The sequence below is a fragment of the Populus trichocarpa genome, chromosome 18, assembly GCF_000002775.5.
Source record: "Populus trichocarpa isolate Nisqually-1 chromosome 18, P.trichocarpa_v4.1, whole genome shotgun sequence".
In the NCBI taxonomy this organism is placed as follows: domain Eukaryota; kingdom Viridiplantae; phylum Streptophyta; class Magnoliopsida; order Malpighiales; family Salicaceae; genus Populus; species Populus trichocarpa.
In genome coordinates this window covers 7,567,460-7,586,891 of record NC_037302.2, presented here as the reverse complement: position 1 = coordinate 7,586,891, position 19,432 = coordinate 7,567,460, and the positions used below count along the sequence as shown (strand labels likewise).

General features: G+C 34.6%; 1 protein-coding gene across 1 annotated transcript; it reads left to right on the top strand.

Moving 5' to 3' along the window:
* The first annotated feature begins 7,013 nt into the window (after positions 1-7,013).
* Positions 7,014-18,528, top strand: LOC7490530 (phosphoinositide phosphatase SAC3). Its single transcript, XM_002324099.4, has 16 exons — positions 7,014-7,738; positions 8,118-8,322; positions 8,407-8,572; positions 9,579-9,801; positions 9,953-10,029; positions 11,100-11,287; positions 11,365-11,462; positions 11,707-11,840; positions 11,938-12,066; positions 12,644-13,007; positions 13,902-14,023; positions 14,351-14,464; positions 14,910-15,101; positions 15,568-15,744; positions 15,968-16,082; positions 18,025-18,528. Exons 1-16 carry the CDS (start codon positions 7,598-7,600, stop codon positions 18,142-18,144), a joined length of 2,565 nt encoding a protein of 854 aa, XP_002324135.2. The 5' UTR covers positions 7,014-7,597; the 3' UTR covers positions 18,145-18,528.
* Positions 18,529-19,432: the final 904 nt, after the last annotated feature.

Sequence of the window (19,432 nt, the reverse complement as noted above, 5' to 3'; positions counted from 1 at the left end):
TAACGTGTATGGTTGCACTGGCCCTTTGCTGCATAATTGGCTGCATTTCCACGTCTCTTCATGGAAGGGATCATGACTTACTGTTGCTTTCTTTGGCTGGTCTTTGCTTTGTGTCGCTGCATGGCTGGCTGCCTCTCCACATCTCTGCCTGGCGTGTTTAATGACGGAAGGCTGCATCTCCTCAGCTGCATGGAATGATCTGCTGTCCTCTAATTGGCTGCATCTCCTTAGCCTCTGCATGGCTATCTTGGTGGAAGAGCCTCTACATAGATGTCTTGGTGTCTTCGCATGGTGGAGCTGGGATTGCTCTATTCTGCATGGTGATTCCACGTCCCTTCATCAAGGAGTCAATGTTGGCTGCTGCTCTTGGCTGGTTTTTCCTTGGCGTGTTGAAGCTCTATTGCTGATGTGTGCACTCCTCATTGGTCGGTTCCATTTATCTTCATTTGTCTGCTTGTGGTTCCTTTGTCTCCTGCATGGGATCGTATAAGTTTGCATGCGTTTTCACGTTTTTTTATCTTGATCAGTTCTTGGTATTTCTGTTTGACCTTGCATGTTGAGGGGTGGACGTGCATGGTTCCCCGTTTCTACATGGTTTCTGCATGGTCTTTCATTTAATTTGGCTAGGTGGGAGCTTCTGATTGGTTATGGATCGTTCTCTGAATGTGATGATGAAAGGGCTCTGCATACACTTGCATATGGCCTTATTTGCTTGGTAATTCAGCTACTGGCCAGTTTTATTGACACCGGCCCTGTGCTTCTTGGCTGATCTTTAGCCATCTGTCTACATTCTCTTGTGTTTCACAATTCCTTGTATCTGCATGGATGAGATGCTGCTGGTGTTCTTGGTTGCTGCTGGTGTTTTAATGTGTTCTAGCTGGAACCTAGCTAGGCTGTCTCTATCTCTGCAAGGATGGTCTTCTACATCTCTGCATGAATGGGCATGCTTTGTATGGATGACTGGTAATTGTCTCTACATGGATGGCAAAACGTTCATCGTCCTTGGATTTTCTGCATGGCTTTCTATTGTGCTCATCGGCTTGTCTGCTATTGGCTTCAGCTTGTGGGCTTCTGGCTCCAGCCTCCCCTACTAAGAGTTTCATTCATTCATTCATCCTTTCATCCTGTAGTTGTGGCTGATTCATCCTCGTCAGCTTCTGCTTGTTTTGCTTTGTGTTAGGTTGGGAACCTTATATGCTTTGGTTCCTCTCATAACCATTGTTGGTTTTTTTTCACTGTTATTATTTTTTCAGTGGTTTGCTATTTTGGTTTCTTAGGGAGCCTGTACCCTTTGCCAGATTATGTATGTCCTTTGTATTGCTGGTCTCCAGCTTGTACTGCAAGCTTGTCTTGGTATTTTTTATCTATACATTTCTTACATTTGATAAAAAAAAAATGTAAACTTGGCTTGGAGGTTATGATCTTCCCTAAGGTTGTGCATTCCTCCACTAGATGTATGAGGTTGAGTTTTACTTGGTGTCTCATTAGTGCCTGTAATGTCTCAATTTTGAGCATTTTCAACTAGCAAGTCTAGGTACTCCATTGCTTCATTAGGGTTTTTATCTTCAAAAGTTCCATTGCACATCAATTCCACCATTTGCCTACTCTAGGTGTTAACCCTTTATAAAAATGTGAAACCAATCTCCATGTTTCAAAACCATGATGAGGGCAAGTATTAAGCAAGTCTCGATACCTATCCCAACATTAGTAAAATGTTTCTCCTGATTTTTGAGTGAAAGTGATGATTTGTCTTTTGAAAGAGTTTGTTCTGTGAGATGGAAAAAACTTCTTGAAAAATTGTAGTTGCATTTCATCCCAAGCACGAATGGATCCTGGTCTCAAATTTTGTAGCCATGTTTTAGCTTTATCTTTTAATAAAAAAGAAAAAAGCTTTAATCTGATGGTGTTCATGCTACAATTTAAGTCATCATAGGTGTTACAGACCTCCTCAAATTCTCTCAAATGCAAGTATGAATTTTCTAGATCTAAGCCATGAAAAGAATGTAAAAGTTGAATAATGTCTGGCTTAAAATTAAAATGAGATGCATCAGGGGGGAAAACTATACATGAGGGTGCATTTGTTCTTGTGGGATTCACATGGTCTCTAAGTGTTCTAACACGGTTATTCTCATTATTCTCATTATGAAGCGACTGATTATCTTCTTCGACCATATTTTCTGAAAATGATAAGGATACCCTACAAAGTCTACCACTTAATGTACATGACCAAACTTTCATGCATGTGTAGGAAGAGAATAAAAGGAAGAAAAGAAAAAGGAAAAAAATAAAACAAAATAAAAGAAACAAAAGTTAGATAAAATGAAAAGTGAAAAGAGAAAATAAAATAAATATTATCATTTATACAAGAATTTACCTCCCCGGCAACGACGCCAAAAACTTGACACGACCAAAGAGTTGATGTCTTCTCAATTTCAGTAGTTAAACTCATCAATCAATCCTTTGATTTATGTGATAGGCCTGTATTTAAGATGAACATTTACCATAAATTAAAGGTATCTTATAGTATCAGACTTGTTATTATAAAACATGTTTTAGTTAAGGAGTTATTGACACTTCAAGTGCAAAATGATGATATAAAACATTGATAAAAATGCACTTTTAAATACTAATCAATATATGATAATGTTCAATGTTGTTTTGCATGCTTGAATGTTTAGTTAATTAATTTTGAAGTCATGGCAATGTATGTTAAGTATTGATGTTTATATGGATTAGGCTATTTTAAGGTAGTTTGATGGGTTTGTACAAGCTATAAGCATGTTGTTTGAGCCTCAGGACAATGAAACTAATCAATTGAACATTGTATATACATAAGGAAATGCATTTTTAGCTTGTTGTTAGTATATGGTTTTGCTTGTTATTTTACCATTGGTTTTTTCTTTGTTGTTGTTTTGACGGTTTAAGCAAATTATGTTGAGCATGCTCAAGCTTTGGTTGCTAAGTTTAGATTGTTTTTTGGACTCTTTACGCATTTTTTTTTTATTATTTTAAGGCATTTCTGGGTTTCTCGGTTGGTGTTCATCTGTTGAACATTACCTTGGGTCCCTATTTTCCATGTCTCTTTGGTCGATTGATGGTTCTTACACATGTGTACAATCTTTTGGATCACTAATTAAAGGTTTTAATGGTTTAAAACCACTGAAATTATGGTTTTGAATCTTCGGTTCTATCAGTTTTTACATAATTGAGTTAATCATGATGATTGGGTGTTTGTTGTGTTAATCCAACCTCAAAATCTTGTTTGAATGATGTTTGTGCATGTTAATGTGCCTTTAGTTTTACGAAATATGGTCTGAAATTGAATCCATGTTTTCTGGGTTTCTTCAACGTGTTCTTCATGAATTTACGGCGAAAACCCCTTGTTTGATTTTCATTTGCTTTGCTTTTTTTCTAGGCTTGGGTCTAGGGCTAAAAAGCAAAACCCATGTGGTTAGGATAAGCCCATTTCTAAAATAAGGGCATGTTTGGCTAATAAAAAATTTATCAAAAAGAAAAATGCCTTTTGTGTTTTTAAGGCGTGTTTGCCAAACAAGGCATTAGACAATTTTTAAGTCTCTGATTTTTAGTTAAGAGCATGTTTGGAAAACACACCCTACTGATTTTTCAGTAATGTTTATTTTTTTTTGTGCTTTTGCCAAACAAATCCAAATAATTTCCAAAACATTATTAAAAACTTAGGGACCATTTTAAAAATATTTGTGGGTCTCTCACGTGTTTTTTCAATAATTTTACTTAATATCGGGTTGTAGACTGACATTGTAAGATATTAACACAATATTAAAAACACCTGTTTTCTCTAAAATTTCAAAAAAAAAATCCAAATATCCAAAAATTTCCTTATTTCAAAAATACAAAAATATGTTTTTGTTTGTGTGTATACAACCAAATTCTAAAAGTTTTCCATGCATATTTTATAAACATAAAAATTACATTTTTATCATGTTTTTAAAAATACAAAAATAGGTATTGTAACCAGTTTATAATCACCCATCAGGATTTGGGCAAAATTTCATAAATACCACAAAACTAATTTGCTTAATTAATATTTGGAGTATGAATTTTACAATGTAATGCATACTCCCAGTATTAAATTAAATGAATTAATAACAATAAATATTATGGATTAGTTAAGGACTTTATTATTTACGAGTATAAAATTACACTATAAAGTATACCCTCGGATATTAAAGACACAAAGTAGGAATAAGTGCGATGTTAAGACTTAGGCCCTAAAACGATATGTTTTCAGTTCACCCAATAAGACAAAGACTTCTTTACGAAGAAAGATCTGCCTTGAACCTTAGATAAACCAACATATATTAACATGGTTTAGAAAAACAATCAATCAACAATGTAGCTTATCATAGGTAGGGTGCATTAGGGGTGATGTGTTTTTCCCTTTCACAACTAGTACTCTTATTTAGACTCTCGCAGACCATTAGGTTTTCTAGTGACCATGATACTAGGTGATGACTCCTTTAAAATTATAATTTTATGATTAATACCAAAATCTTTCGATCTAGGAGGAAAATCTGTCATTCGATGTCATGCACGTCACGACAGGGTAGGAGACGATGGTTTTAGTTGCTTATAAGCACAAAGGCACCTTTCTCCTAACATTGTCTTTTAAAAAGGACAAAATTCACCATGTGATACTAGTGAGACAATACCTTTTTAAATTAGAAAAAAAAATCCATTAGAGGATTTTAGTTGCCTACCATGTGCTGGTATGAGTACACATTATCAACATCACTATTCAAATTGAAGTTTTGAGCACAAACCAAAATTTACTCATAGATCTTGAATTTTTTGGAATTTTTAATCTCAAGATTTGAATATTTTTTTCAAGGGTTAAATGAGGTTTAGCTAAAAACTAGTCAATTTACTCGCATGCTGCTCTAATGCCCTTTTTAGAATTTATTTTTATTGAATTATATGGTGATTAAAATAAATATTTAGAAGAAATTCAATAATTTAAATTAGGGAGAAAAATGCATTTCTTTAATCATGATTTTTCTTTTTTGTTCACACCTTTCCTTTTGTTTTGATGAAAAATACCCTTTTTCTTATATGGTCTTTCGAGTTAAGGCTTAAGGCAATTAAAATAAATATTTATAAGAATTAATGAGAAAAAAACATATTCCTTCTAATCAAAACAACCATTCCTTATATATACATGGAAGAAAAAACTTGTTCTTTATTTGAAGATTGATTTTTTAATTGTCTTTATAAGTTTTACTTGATTGTATTAAAAAAACAAATGAATAGATAATTTGAAATAAAATAAAATAAAATATATATTCTCTTCTCAATGAATATTCATGAACAATTGTTTTTAAAATGTTCATATATAATAAGAATATAATTTTATTTAAAAATCATGGCATAATTGGATGATTTTTAAATATCATTTTATCATTTTAATAATTTTATTGAAAGATAATTTCATCATAAAGTATAAAATAAATAAATAAAAAATAAAGATCAAGCACTCCTTAGGCTTAGAAAGTCAGGACCTCACACTTGTCTATTAAAAACAATTTAGGCACACCTAAGCCTGGTAGCCAATGCACATTAGCAAGTTTGTTTAATTTATATAGAAAGTTTATAACAATAAATGAGTGATAAATTATTTTCATAACAAAAATAGAGAACAATAAGTCTGTATAATGAAAAAAAGGATTTTTTTTTAATGAATTGTCAAGACACAACTATGTAAAGAAAATTGTTTGTCTTTGTTTTTTGTTTTTATTTATTTTTATTTTTTATGAATCGCTTCAAAAGATTTCTCAATCTAAAAATTATTTTTTTGTTTATGTATTATTTTCTTTTACATATAAAAATATATATATTTTTATTAATAGCATTTTTTAATAAAGACTTATCATGACTTGAAAATCAAGTTCGAATAAAAAAAATATTATGCTTCGATAATTTTGATGCTATTGTATGCAAAAATATGAGAATAACTAAATTGAGAAAATTATATAAAAGCTTCACAATATAAAAAAATTAGGCATTCCATTCTCATTGAATATCCACAAGGAATTAAAAGAAAAACATCATTTTTATATATAATTATTTATAACATTACTATTTAAAACCTCTAACATTACCATAAAAAATAAAAAATATCTGATGTTATTTGAAAAGTATAGTATAATCATATAATTTTTGAGCAAATCTAATTAAATCTAATTATTTCCCTGGGCATCATTTTGTGCATAGTGTGTAGTTCTTGCATCGGGCGTCATTCTCATTAACACTGGCTTTGGATTTTTGCGCAGCACTTACTTTCCTTTTACTTCACATGATTGCTGCTTTCTTGTTGTTGTTGGAGACCATGATCTACGCGTTCGAAACGTTTCTTCTCTAGAAACGGCGTGGGATTTATTGACACAAGCAATAAATGGTCACATGACCCCTATTCTAAAGTTCACATGGGATCACGTGCAACACTCTTGATTGAGAAAATGATACCCTCTTCCCAATCATACATCATAAGGAGGCCATACAAACCAAAAATAAAAAAATAAATAAAAAATAAAAAGGAAAGAAGTACTTGATTTGCGTGTATTGGTCAGTTTGATCCTCGAGGGAGGACCGTGAAGAAACTGAATGACCTAATCAATTATGAGGAGCAGCCTGGCATGGCATCCAGGCATTCCTCGTGGCTGCAACCGCCCTCTCCCGGCGCCTCCCTTTCTTTCTTCGACAAGTTCACATCATATAAACCAATTAAAAAAAGAAAAAAAGAAAAAAATTAAAAACGTGTGGTTGTAGCAGCCATTCACAGTTGTGGTTGGTTTTTATCTGAAAACATACTAAAATTATATTTTTATTATTTTTTACAATTTATTTCTTATCAAATCAATTTAAAAATAAAAAAAATAATTTAAAGAATTTATTTTCCAAAAATAACAAAAAAAATATCTTAAAATCTCTAACAACAACAACAACAACAAACCTTTTAAATTTTTACCGTCATCAATAATTAGCAGCTGTGTTTGTAAGAACGGCGCACACACACACACAAAATAAAATAAAAAAAAAGCCCAGAATTCCCCCCTTCCTTTTACCTTATTTATTTATTTTTGTTCTCGAAACCTCCCAGGTTTCTTCGTTGTTTTTTCGGTCTCTGAGCTTGATCTTCTCCTTTTCTTTCCTAGTATGTATAAATATAAAGCTGCTTCCTTTTGTTAACCATATCCGCCTAATTATAGCTGTTAATTAATTAATGCTTCGATCTCTGCAATTGCGCGGTTATTCTTGATTCGAAGATCACAAGAATCAAGCTGTATATCTTTGTATGTGTGAATGGAGGGGGAGAGAGAGGAAAAAAGAGAGAAGAGCAGAGGTACGATAATTTATAATTAGAAAGAGATGTTGTATTTGAAGCAACCAAGCTCCATTGTATGCAAATGTTGCGATTCTTTCTTTTGATAACTAAATAATTTATTTGATGTTGTGTTGCATGTTATTGTGATAATCTCCCTGAGCCCGGGGCTCGGGGGAGGGAGACACAGATAGATCTAGAAAATAATTCGAGAAATTAGAGTGTGTGTGAGAGAGAGTGATGGCGTCGTCGACGGGGAATGAGGGAACGTCTTACTCCCCGACAATAAGTAGTAATAGTAGAACTGATGAGCAAGAAGAGTTGCTGCCGTGGCCTGACCAGGTTTCTATGCAGAAATTCAAGCTTTATAAGACTCAATCGGTACTCTTTCTCTTATGTATTTTTTTTTTGCGATCTCTTTAATTTACATTCACAAATTCATTGCCGAATTAGGTTGTTTTGGATCGCTTATAAGTAGACTGCATTTTACTTTAACACCCTTCTGTTTTTGTTCTTTTTGGAATTGAATTGAATGATCATATGCTGTCAGTTTAAGATGCTATACAAAGTGTTAAATCTCTTATGCTTGTTACTATTTTCGGATGTCTGCTTGAGTTTATGCATTTGAAATTGCAACCAAGTCAAAGCCTCTTCACTATTGTAGATGCAGCATGGCTTGATTTATTCAGCAAATGTACTCATTGATTTTATGTTGTGTTTTGCACCCATTTGGTTATTTGTTCTTTACCTGTTTCTGCAGAAATTTTACATGGTAGGAAGGGACAAGACTAGGATGTATTGGAGAGTTCTAAAGATTGACCGACTTGATCCTTGCGAGTTAAATATTCGTGAAGATTCTACAACGTATACGGAGAGTGAATGTTATGATCTGTTGAGGCGGGTACATGAAGGAAACAATGCTACCGGTGGGCTTAAATTTGTCACTACTTGTTATGGAATTATTGGTATGTTCATTTTAGTTGCATTGTTTTTCTCTCTTTGAGATTGTTTACAATATTACTATGCTCATAGTGATCTTCTCGTTTTAGGGTTCATCAAATTTCTTGGACCATACTACATGCTACTTATAACAAAAAGAAGACAAATTGGTGCAATCTGTGGTCACAACGTATATGCAGTCTGCAAGAGTGAGATGATTCCACTTCCAAATTCCACTGTACAGTCTAGTATCAGCAATTCTAAGGAGGAGAACAGGTCTTTAGCCCATTCTTCATGAGATGTCGTTACTCATTTATTTTAAATGTTAGAGAAATCATGAATGATAAACCAAAAGCTGTATTAGTTGTTGTATCCTACTCATTTTCAGACAGTTCTTTTGCACTTTATGACTACGAGCTCATCCCCTGATACATGATGCACTAAGTGTGGCAATAATAGTGAATCATAGACCACCTCTTCTTTCACTGTTCAGTTTCTTGGAATCTTTAGGCTAGGATTTTCTCTATCTCCAGTAAGTTTTGGGGTTTGCTGGAATACTTTAGGAGAGCTGCTCCTAGCTGATTTGTGTGTCTTGGTGAATCAAAAGGAGGAAAAATGTTCAGTTCTGAAAGGAAATGGAGGCAGAGTGTTGTATAAGTGTGCTCTTTTGTGATGGTTTGGACCAAGTCTTTCACTTTCCTGCGGTGCTTTGCCACATAAGTTTTTGGAGGTTTTTCCCAAGGGAATATGCAGAGAGACTGGAGAAATTTGGTGTTTTAGCCTTTTTTCTTGCCTGTTTCTGTTGGGAGAGATTCTCATCTTTTCATCCTGTTACTTACCTCTTTCATAATCTAATAAAATTCCATTTTTTAGGAAAAAATGTGCTTACAAATTTTTTGTGTTATTTTCATGAATTCAAAAGAATAATTAGCACTTGTCTCTGATCAACACTATTTGGCTTGCAAGAATAGAAATTTCACCTGTCCTTATCGCACATTAATTGTTTGTCTTTTCTTCTTTTTCTGTATTTATTGGTGCTGCGCAAGTGGAGTTATTTAGGGTGAGAAACTTATGCCCTTGCTTCTCATTCTTTTACTCTAACCTTTTAGTTATTCATAGTGAAATAATCAACTACAGGTTTATTGGAAAATGACGTTCTGTATTCTTTCCATAGCTCACTTTCTTTCTCATGTGTTTTCCTTTTGTAGCAAGAGTTTGAGCACTAAATTTTCTGAGGGTTTTGTTGTAAAGTTTGATTGTCTTTATTTCATTGATGACATAGGTACAAGAAGCTTCTATGCACAGTGGACCTAACAAAGGACTTCTTTTTTAGCTACTCATACCATGTTATGCGTAGTCTTCAAAAGAACTTGTGTGATACCAGGACAGGCCAGGTCCCATATGAAACAATGTTTGTCTGGAATGAGTTCTTGACTCGTGGCATCCGAAATCACCTTCAAAATACTCTGTGGACAGTTGCTTTAGTGTATGGATTCTTTAAACAGGTGAATAATGGATGGTAGACAAGTTGCTTAGAATGTGAATTATTTTTCCTCTTTCAGATGTATAGCTGTCCAAGCAATGCTTATTTTGTGAGTAGGTGTACTTGAATTATGACGTTTATTTCACTGTTGGCTTCATGCTATATAAATGTAGGCCAAACTTTCTGTATCCGGGCGGGAGTTCAAACTTACCCTAATTGCAAGACGTTCACGTCACTATGCTGGTACTAGGTAAAGTAGCATGCCTGTGTTTTTTTTTTCCTCCCAAGTTTCTTTGTGCTTAGCATGGGAATCTCAAGGTACTTGCTAAATATTCTAATGGCTTCCTATATGATGACCCTTGCTAAAAGAACAAGAATAAGAAGAATAAGAAAGAGAGAAGAATGAGAGAGAGGAAAACCCTAAGCACCAAGCCTAGAACATGACTTTAGAAATGTCTATTTTGTTCCATAACCTGATAACTAATGAAATTGATTACCTTATGTTGCAAAGTAAGCTTTTTTCCTTGTAGTAATATGCAAAATAAGCTAAAGATCTCAAAATGGAAAAGCTTATAACTACACCATAATTCCTAAAAAGACCAGGATTCCTACATAATATTGCGCATCCTTAATAAACTTGAAATTCCAAATGGACCAATGACTTATAATTAGAAAAGTAACTATACATGACATAATTGCTAAATGAAACAATCCATGATGCAGCTCGGTTGAAATATTGCCAAAACCACTACTCTGCCTCTACTTACAGAATTTTACCTGTAACTCCAAATTGAAATTCTTAAATAAGAATATATCATGGACATTTATTCCTAGAACAAAACACCTCTTTGTTGATGAAGAATCTACTAGCTCGGTTTTGATTTTTTAATAGAATATCTTCTTTAAAAATAAATTAAGCTAGTTGTCACTTTTTTTTTGTCAGCATTTTTGAAATATATATTTTGACTATTATTTGAAGATTATGGGCGATTCTGTTTCAGTGGTTACCAAGAAACCATTGTTCTCAGCCACCATGTATTTTAAATGCATTTCAAATCCTTATACCCTAATTTTCAGTAAAATGATAAGCTCAACCCGGCTTATGTGGCTATGATGTTTCTCTGAATGTATGACACAACAGCAGGAAAAACAAGAAGTCAATCCCAAACTAGTTGGGGTCGATTGCGATGTTTCTCCATAAAAATGATAATATTGGATATTGTTTGACCATCTGCTGCTTGAGTTGATGATGTCTATTACGTTGTTTTGCTTTATTAATTTTCACATCGGTACGCCTCTCACTGGTGCTTCCCTATTTAGGTATTTGAAACGTGGGGTAAATGAGAAGGGCAGAGTGGCTAATGATGTTGAGACAGAGCAGATTGTTTTTGAGGATGTTCCCGAAGGATTTCCCATGCAAATAAGTTCAGTTGTCCAGAACCGTGGTTCCATCCCACTATTTTGGTCACAGGAAACCTCACGTTTGAATATTAAACCTGATATTATATGTATGTCCTTGATCTTGTGGCATTCATGGGGGTGCTTTGCATTTTTTGATTTTCACATGATTTCTTGTCTTTAATAGTGTCAAAGAAGGACCAAAATTATGAAGCAACAAGACTTCATTTTGAAAATCTTGCAAAGAGATATGGAAATCCCATTATTATTTTGAACTTGATTAAGGTAAGTTTCTTACTTATTCAGTGGTTCACATGTTTTTTTTCTTCCGCTGCAGCTGCAAATGTCTTGAATTAGTCTTCCGACATGAAAGATCTTTAAACAGTCCTGTTTTTTTATTACAAAAAGTTGGCTGTTTTAGTTGCTTCTGTTAGTATCATGTCTCAATTCATATTTTAAATTATTATTATTATTATTTATTTATTTATTTATTTTATTTTATCTATTGTTCATTGTTTCACAATCATAGACACAAGAGAAGAAACCTCGAGAGTCAATTCTTCGTGCAGAGTTTGCTAATGCTATTGATCATATTAATAAAAATTTATCTGAGGAGAATCGTCTAAGGTTCCTTCACTGGGATCTACACCAACATTCTAGAAGGTATCTCTTTTTAGCTTAATCATCTTAATTTTGTACTGGTATTTTGACAAAAATGTATTCTTACTTCAACGAACTTGCCTTTATTGTCAACTCTCAGCAAAGCAACAAATGTTTTATTACTTCTGGGAAAAGTGGCTGCATATGCTTTGACGCTAACAGGTTTCTTTTATTGTCAAGCAACATCGGACTTGAAACTTGAGGGTTGTATGGATTCACCTTTCACTGAGTAAGTTGGTCAATCACTTTTCTGTAGCTTCCCCAGTCATTCGTGATATTTTGAACAACATGACTTGTACCTTGAATTTGTGGACATAGCAATAACTTAAACGATGAGCACATGCCACTGGATCTAAAATGCAGTATTTCTGTTATTAGCATTAACTTCAGTTATGAGGGGATCTAATTTCAATCTTCTTTCTTTTGTTCTTTCTGTTGATTATGCTGCATTCTGCTTACTGAGTGTAAGCTATAAAGTGCAATGAAAATCCTGGAAATGTTTGGTGCTGCAGGGACCAATGACATTAAAAAGAATTTAAAACAAAATTCTATGACTGGACCAATGACGCAAGCAAACCATAGTTTTGACCCTAGGTTCTATGTTGTGATGCCAAATGGACTTCTAATCTTTCCTAATCAATTTACTTTTTACATTAGTGCTTGAATCTTGGAAGCCAAGTATAGTGGGTGCTCGATTGATCTTATTTGATAAGTGACAGACATGATAAAATATTTGCATTTATGTCTGAGTAAGCTACTTCTCATGTTTTAATGATGGCAAGGTTGGCATTGCCCGTGTGATGCAGGCATGCTGAGAATGGCAACTTAACGTCTCAGTATAACAGTAACAGCTATAATGAGGATGGCAACAACTTAGAGGAGAAATCTAGTGGAGGTAACAATGCTGTTAATGGAAACCATTCTATCAAGCGCCCAATGTTCCAGATGGGTGTGCTCAGGACCAATTGCATAGATTGTCTTGATCGCACAAATGTTGCACAGTATGCATATGGGCTGGCTGCTCTTGGACACCAGCTTAATGCCTTGGGTGTTATAGATAACCCTAAAATAGACCTTGATGTGCCTTTGGCTGATGACTTGATGGGGTTTTATGAGAGAATGGGTGACACACTTGCGCATCAGTATGGTGGCTCCGCTGCTCATAATAAGGTGATTCTAGCTTGTATTGCAGATGTTATTAGTTCTTTAATTACAACAAGTGTCTTCCTGTAGGTTTTTTGGTTTGCTTTTTGTTTTTTTCTCTTGAAACCTTCAATGTAGACTGGTATGTGGATTATTTTTTTTTTTAGAATTTAATTTTGTGGTTACAAAGTAAGGAGACTTTATATCTTGACATTTAATCCGTGAGCTATGTTTTGGCTGTGTTGGAGTTTGAGGAAGGCAATAGAAGAGCATTCAAGGTGGAAGAGTCCTCCATAACTTTTCTTTAATACAATATCAAATTAAGACTTCATACCTTGGCATACAGGGAATTTGTGTTTGAATGTGTTGACGATGCAAAGGAGTTGACAGATCTTTTATCTTGTATGTAGTTTATATTCCTTGCATATGAATGACACCCTGTTGGTGCCTTCATATTTTTCTTATCAAAAGAAGAAAAAAGATGAGGAAGGTGTTTATATCATAATTTTAGAAGCTCGAGCCTATCAAACTACTAGATTTATCACATGAAAAAATAATGTTATCATACAGTTCACTTTGGTAAGAGGATTTTCTATTAACAGATCTGGTTATTGGTGTCTAATGGTTGATGTAAAATCTATATATAAGAATTGTGTGTTCTCATGGAAGATGGGAAGAGAGGAGGGGGGGTGGATTTGTCAACTGTAACAGAGCAATGTCTCTTATATTTTGCTGTAAGTTATGCTGTGGGTTTGGTAGTGGGCTTAGTACATTCTGTTGACTTTGTTGATAGCATCTACTTGTGAATCCTCTCCCACTGATAAATACCCTTGCTGGTCTCCATAGTTTTAATTGAAGCTGCTATTTTGGTTAATAATGAGATACATTATTTCTTAATTTTTGAACTGTTGATGATGTTAGATATTCTCTGAGAGAAGGGGTCAGTGGAAGGCTGCAACTCAGTCCCAGGAGTTCTTCAGAACCCTTCAACGGTATTACAGCAATGCATACATGGATGCTGAGAAACAGGATGCAATTAATGTGTAAGTTGTACATTCTGTCTTATTCTCGTACTACTTGATAAAAACATGGGCTGTCTTTGATAAGAGCTTATACTGCCTACGTTGGACAGATACTCTGTGGTTCTTCAAGCTAATCAATCTAATTTAGGACTTTTATGTATTGAAAAGGCCAATTTGTTCAGAGACCTCTGAAATATTGTGGCTTGTGCTGAGTTCAAGAGCAAAGTTTGGTGGGCATTGAGATAATTGGATTATGCCATTGCCTTTATTTGCTCAGCTTGATCATCCTTGAATAATTTGCTGCAATTGTTCTATCAATAATGACTTTAACAACTAAAACTTGAGCAGATTCTTGGGGCACTTCCAACCACAACAGGGTAAACCTGCACTCTGGGAATTGGATTCTGACCAGCATCACAATGTTGGAAGGAATGGGCAAACAAACGTGGATGAAGATGCAAGGTATTTAGATTGCCAGACAAGGCCAAATTTTATAAATTACATATTACAGATTTTACACTTAAATGTGTTTCTCCACTCATAACTTTCCTATTTGTGGTCAATCTGATTGTATCTCAGTCTTCTCTGGCCAATGTTTAAGCTAAGTGTAATGCCCAGGCTTAGTGTTTAACAGATTTCTGTTATCTTTTGTGCTTTATAGTGTGAAAATGCATTGATGCATTACTTTCTTGTGTGCATCTTTCGGACTCTCTCTATTAATCATTTCCATATTCTTCTCTCTTTCGGGGGCTGGGGGTAGGTTGGTTGTTGTCTGGAGGTACACTTATTGTCATGAGCTCATTGGTCCTATGATCTTTTCTATTAACTTTGCTTTCTTTGTTACAGTAGTGCAAGTTGACTAAATTTGTAGCTCTGGCTTATCCTTTGACTGTCAAATATTATTCAGGTCTATTTTCAAAAGGTCCTTATCTGATGGAAATATTCTTCGGGAAAATCACTCACCTTTGTCAGCTATGAATGTCAAGCAGCAGAACTTTTGCAGATCAGCTTTTCCAGATCAATTTCAAGAGGAAAACAATGTTATTTCAGAATCATCACCTGAAATATCTACTTGTGAAAGTGATATAGCATTTTCAAGGTCTGATTGCTTAACCTTTTTGTCTGTATTGGAATTTGTAATAAATTGATTGTTTCTTGGAGGATCCATTATTTTCCCCCTAGTGATGGCACTCTATTGAAAAAAAGAAGGAAATCTTTCACTTATAGTAGAAGTTGAAGTTTTTGCCTGTGCTTCTGTCAGATGGAGTCTTCTGCTCTTCTTATAAACATTGTTCTTAAAGCTGTTCTTAATATCTGCAGCAATTAAAGTGATTATGATGCATGTTTGCTTCCTGAAAGTGATGCGAAGTTTTCCTTGTAAAAAGTTGCAGTGGTCTCTCTTTTCTCTAGCTCTTCTGCTTTTTTTTTTTCCTGTCTCATTTCCTTGATTGATCTGTATGATTTATAGTATCACTTGTAGAACCCCTCATGGACAACATTAGTCTTGCCATTATGCTAACGCGTGTTCCCTATTTCACTTACTGGCTGTTCATTGCTGCATGCAGGTACACTCCCTTAATGCCTCGTAGGCAGCTTTTTGGAGATCTGCAAAGAGATCGCTATCTGGAAAGTGATCAAGTTTGTTTCTCTGAACATGGAGATACATTTAATTGCTCAAACTTTGTTGATATAGACTGGCTGTCTTCCTCTGGAAACTCATGCGAAGAAGAGCCATTTGAGAGGTATTTTTTTTTTATCAATCACGAGGATGAAAAATTTGATGGAACAGAAGTAAGAAACGGCTGAGCATGAAAGTAGGAATATTTTATTATTGGAAAATGCCAAAAAAATAGGGCTTGGTATAGCAAAAAAGTGCTATGTATGTGTGTGCGCTTCTGTCACATCATGCCTTATGCTGGAACCGGTAATTGTAGTTCCCTTCATTATTTTTTGATATTTGTGCAGGTCATCGTTGCTCACAAACTCTCCAATTTGTGGTCTGTCATCAGAAGATGTTGCCAATGGAATAATGGGTGAAACAACCCCATCCACAAGTGAATATGGTGGATCCAGCACGAAGGTCAGTCCTCTCCACTATTCTGTTGGTACTTATTGCACATTTTCTTAGTAATTCAATGATAGCTAGATTTTAAGTGGCATCAAACTCTGAAAAAATGGAAAAGGCCAAACCCATAAATTAACCAATATGTGTGCCACAATTGATCGACTTAGCTGTCATGTTTTTCCAGTCAAATTACAAACTTTGCCTCATGTTACTCACAATCACAATAATTAACCGCTGTTAAACTATACCACTAAGACTGTTTTTCAGGCTGCCCTGTTATTTTTTTTATTGACATGTATCAATTGCATAAATTATTGAGATACATTTGGATGTGGCTTCTACCAATGTCACTCCCATTTTCAACTCTCTCTAACTAAATTACATATCCTCCTCATTGTCAAAATGTTCATATTTTCTTGTTCTCTCTCTCTCTCTCTCTCTCTCTCTCTCTTTTACACTCCTAAATTGATTCTCAAACCAATTCTCTCACAATGTCATAATCGCATTTTACCATCCATGTGTAACTAACAGTGTTCTTCCTTCACTGGCTGTACCACCAATTTTCTGGAATGCAACACATTCTCAAACCCCATCCAACCTTATTCTGGAGCTTGTAAGTGGTTGATAAAACCAACGCTGTCTTGCCTCTTAGAACTACAATCATCTTCACAACCAGCTATTCAATTCCTCTATTCATACAACAAACCAAGATATTGTCACATTCATCAATAAACATCCAAGCATTAACAGAAAGAGTAATTCCTTAAATGAACCCTTACAGTCTCAAAATTGATTTCTCCTTCAAAACACCAAGCTTTATGTGCATTTTAAGCCTTTAAGGGTTCTTTGCAAAGCAATTGTCATCAATTATAACAATTGGGATTGTAGAAGTAATCATGTCCTACTTGAACATGGATAGTGGAGGCTTTGTTCAATACACAATTAGTAATGACTAACTTGGTTATTTCTCAGTTTAGGTGGTCATAATCAATGATCTTTAGAGTTTTCGCATGATGATGAGAAACATCCCAAACCGGATGTGTTAGAACAGAATACATGGTTGACAGTGTCTTTGATGACAATGGTGCTGAAGTGGAAAAATGGTGAAATCAGATGGTGGAGACAGAGGATTAAATGTTCATTAAGTGTTTGAAATTGTGATGGTGAAGATGATTTTTTTATCCCATCCTTTTCTATTTGGAGCTGCCCTTTTATTTTTGTGCATAAGGTTTTTGGAGGGTGCATTGTCTTGTCATCATTTCTTAATAAGTGGGTCTCAATTCGCATGCCATCGTGTCATGTTGCCTGGTATCTGCTACATGCCTACATTACCATATTTTTTAGCAAAATATGCTACAGCTCAAATGAGAGCACATCTTAGTGGTCTCTTACTAAATTTGTTCGATTGGGGAAGATGTGGCCATTAATTTCAGTTCAACAAAGAGAAAGACAACAGGGTTGAATCAACTAGTTGATGTCACCATTTAAACAAAGGGTTGATTCATAGGGCCCTTGCTACAGTGAAAAACATGTTATCTTTTAGTCAACAGAAAGTACCGAGTTGCCAAAAAAAAGTAATGAACAGTATTTCTCTTAGCATCACCTTTATTGAAAGTTGAGCTGGAAAAGCTAAATGAGGTCGCTCATGGAACATATTATGTTGTTGAATTTCCATAATTTTTACTAACATCTCTGAGTAAATGGCTCCTGATGATCAGGAAGCTTGCTTACAAAGACCCATTTTGTGGTTTTTTTTCCCCCCTTCCCTCAGGGTCTATATGGCCATTAATAATTAAAATTGTAGAAGGTTGATGACTTAATTTACAGAAGTTCACAATGATATGATTAGAATATTTGAAGGAACCTAACTGCTTCTGTCAGTTTTTCTGAATTCCAGAAAAATTCAACCTACTCTACATGTTAATTTAACCCTGCTTTCATGTTTTCTACTTTGTAGGAAATTCAGCGAACAGGAACAGAGCTATCGTATAGTAATCCAGCAAATTCCAACTTGCTCGAGGAGTTTTCAGATAGCTTTGTGAACTGGGTAAACCATGGGGAGGCGCTGTGCAATTGAAGCTGAGCTCGTTTTCCTCTAAATTATCATATATATCTCAACCTCATCGGGTTCATCCTGCTCTTAAGATGCATTTCAAATGATGTAGAGAGGTTGCTGAGAGAGAAATGGAAGGGCTTGCATCGGCTTTCTTCTGTAAAATATACGCACAAGTTCTCTGGTGACTCGTGGCATCGTGGGAACCTCGGTGGAACTTGATACCAAAGTACGAAAGAGTAAATAGCCAACAGTTGAGACTTGAAAGGATATTCTTTTTGGAGCTTTTCCTTTTCTTAACCCCTTACTAGCTGGACTTGGTAGGTTTCAATCTTGTAAATATCTTAACTGTGCTCGTTGAGAGCTCCTCCGTGTTTAGAAGAATTGAAGATAATTGATTCTTTATTACCCTCCGTGTTTATCCGTTGAAGAATTAGGGTTTTGGCATATTGTTTTACGTTTGATGTAATTCACTAGATCCAACCTCGTATTAGAAAACAAGTGGATTGTAGAGTGAGAAAAAAAAATAAAAATAAAAAAAACAGCGATGCATAGACAACCCAGTACAGTAGAAACATTCAGCTATCCTCAATTTATTTTTTCCTGCACATGCTACGAGGACATGTCAGTCGTCACCTCACAAAGCTATAGTGATTTGTTGTTCACGGAATCCGGCAGAAATAAACTACTGTTATATGGAAGTGCCGGATAAGCCCTTCACCTGGATTCCACAATCATATTAAGGCCCCGCCACAATAATATTAAGACCCTGTTGGTTGGTTTGCAAGAAAGTAGTATTTTTCTTGTTTAAAAAAGTAAAATATTTTTTATATTTAATAGTGTCATGAAGAGTAAATCAAATCAGATTTTATCAGTTTAATTTCATCATAATCAAAGTAAATAAAAAAATAAATTCTACCAAATCAAATAACACTAGATATTTGATGGAGCAATTAAAATTGCCATCCCTAATAAGAATAGCTTTTTCTCTTCAAATAAAATGTGAATAGGATGCATCCCAAGTCATTGAAAACTAACAAGGACAATCAATCTACCTCTGAAAAACCAAACATACACTGAATTAAATAAGTTATTTTATTTTCTCTTAAGAATATAATAAGTCAGACTGCACATTGCCTTCACTATTCATATAACTAATAAAGTTCCTAACCTTTTTTTTTTTTTTCAAAGTTCGTTTCTCTTTCAATTTAATCTTTCTATATCCTAATTAGATGAAATTAAGTTTCAAATCATCATAAAAATACAAAATTTAAAAATATAGGACTAAAATGTAAAACATGGAGAAAATACA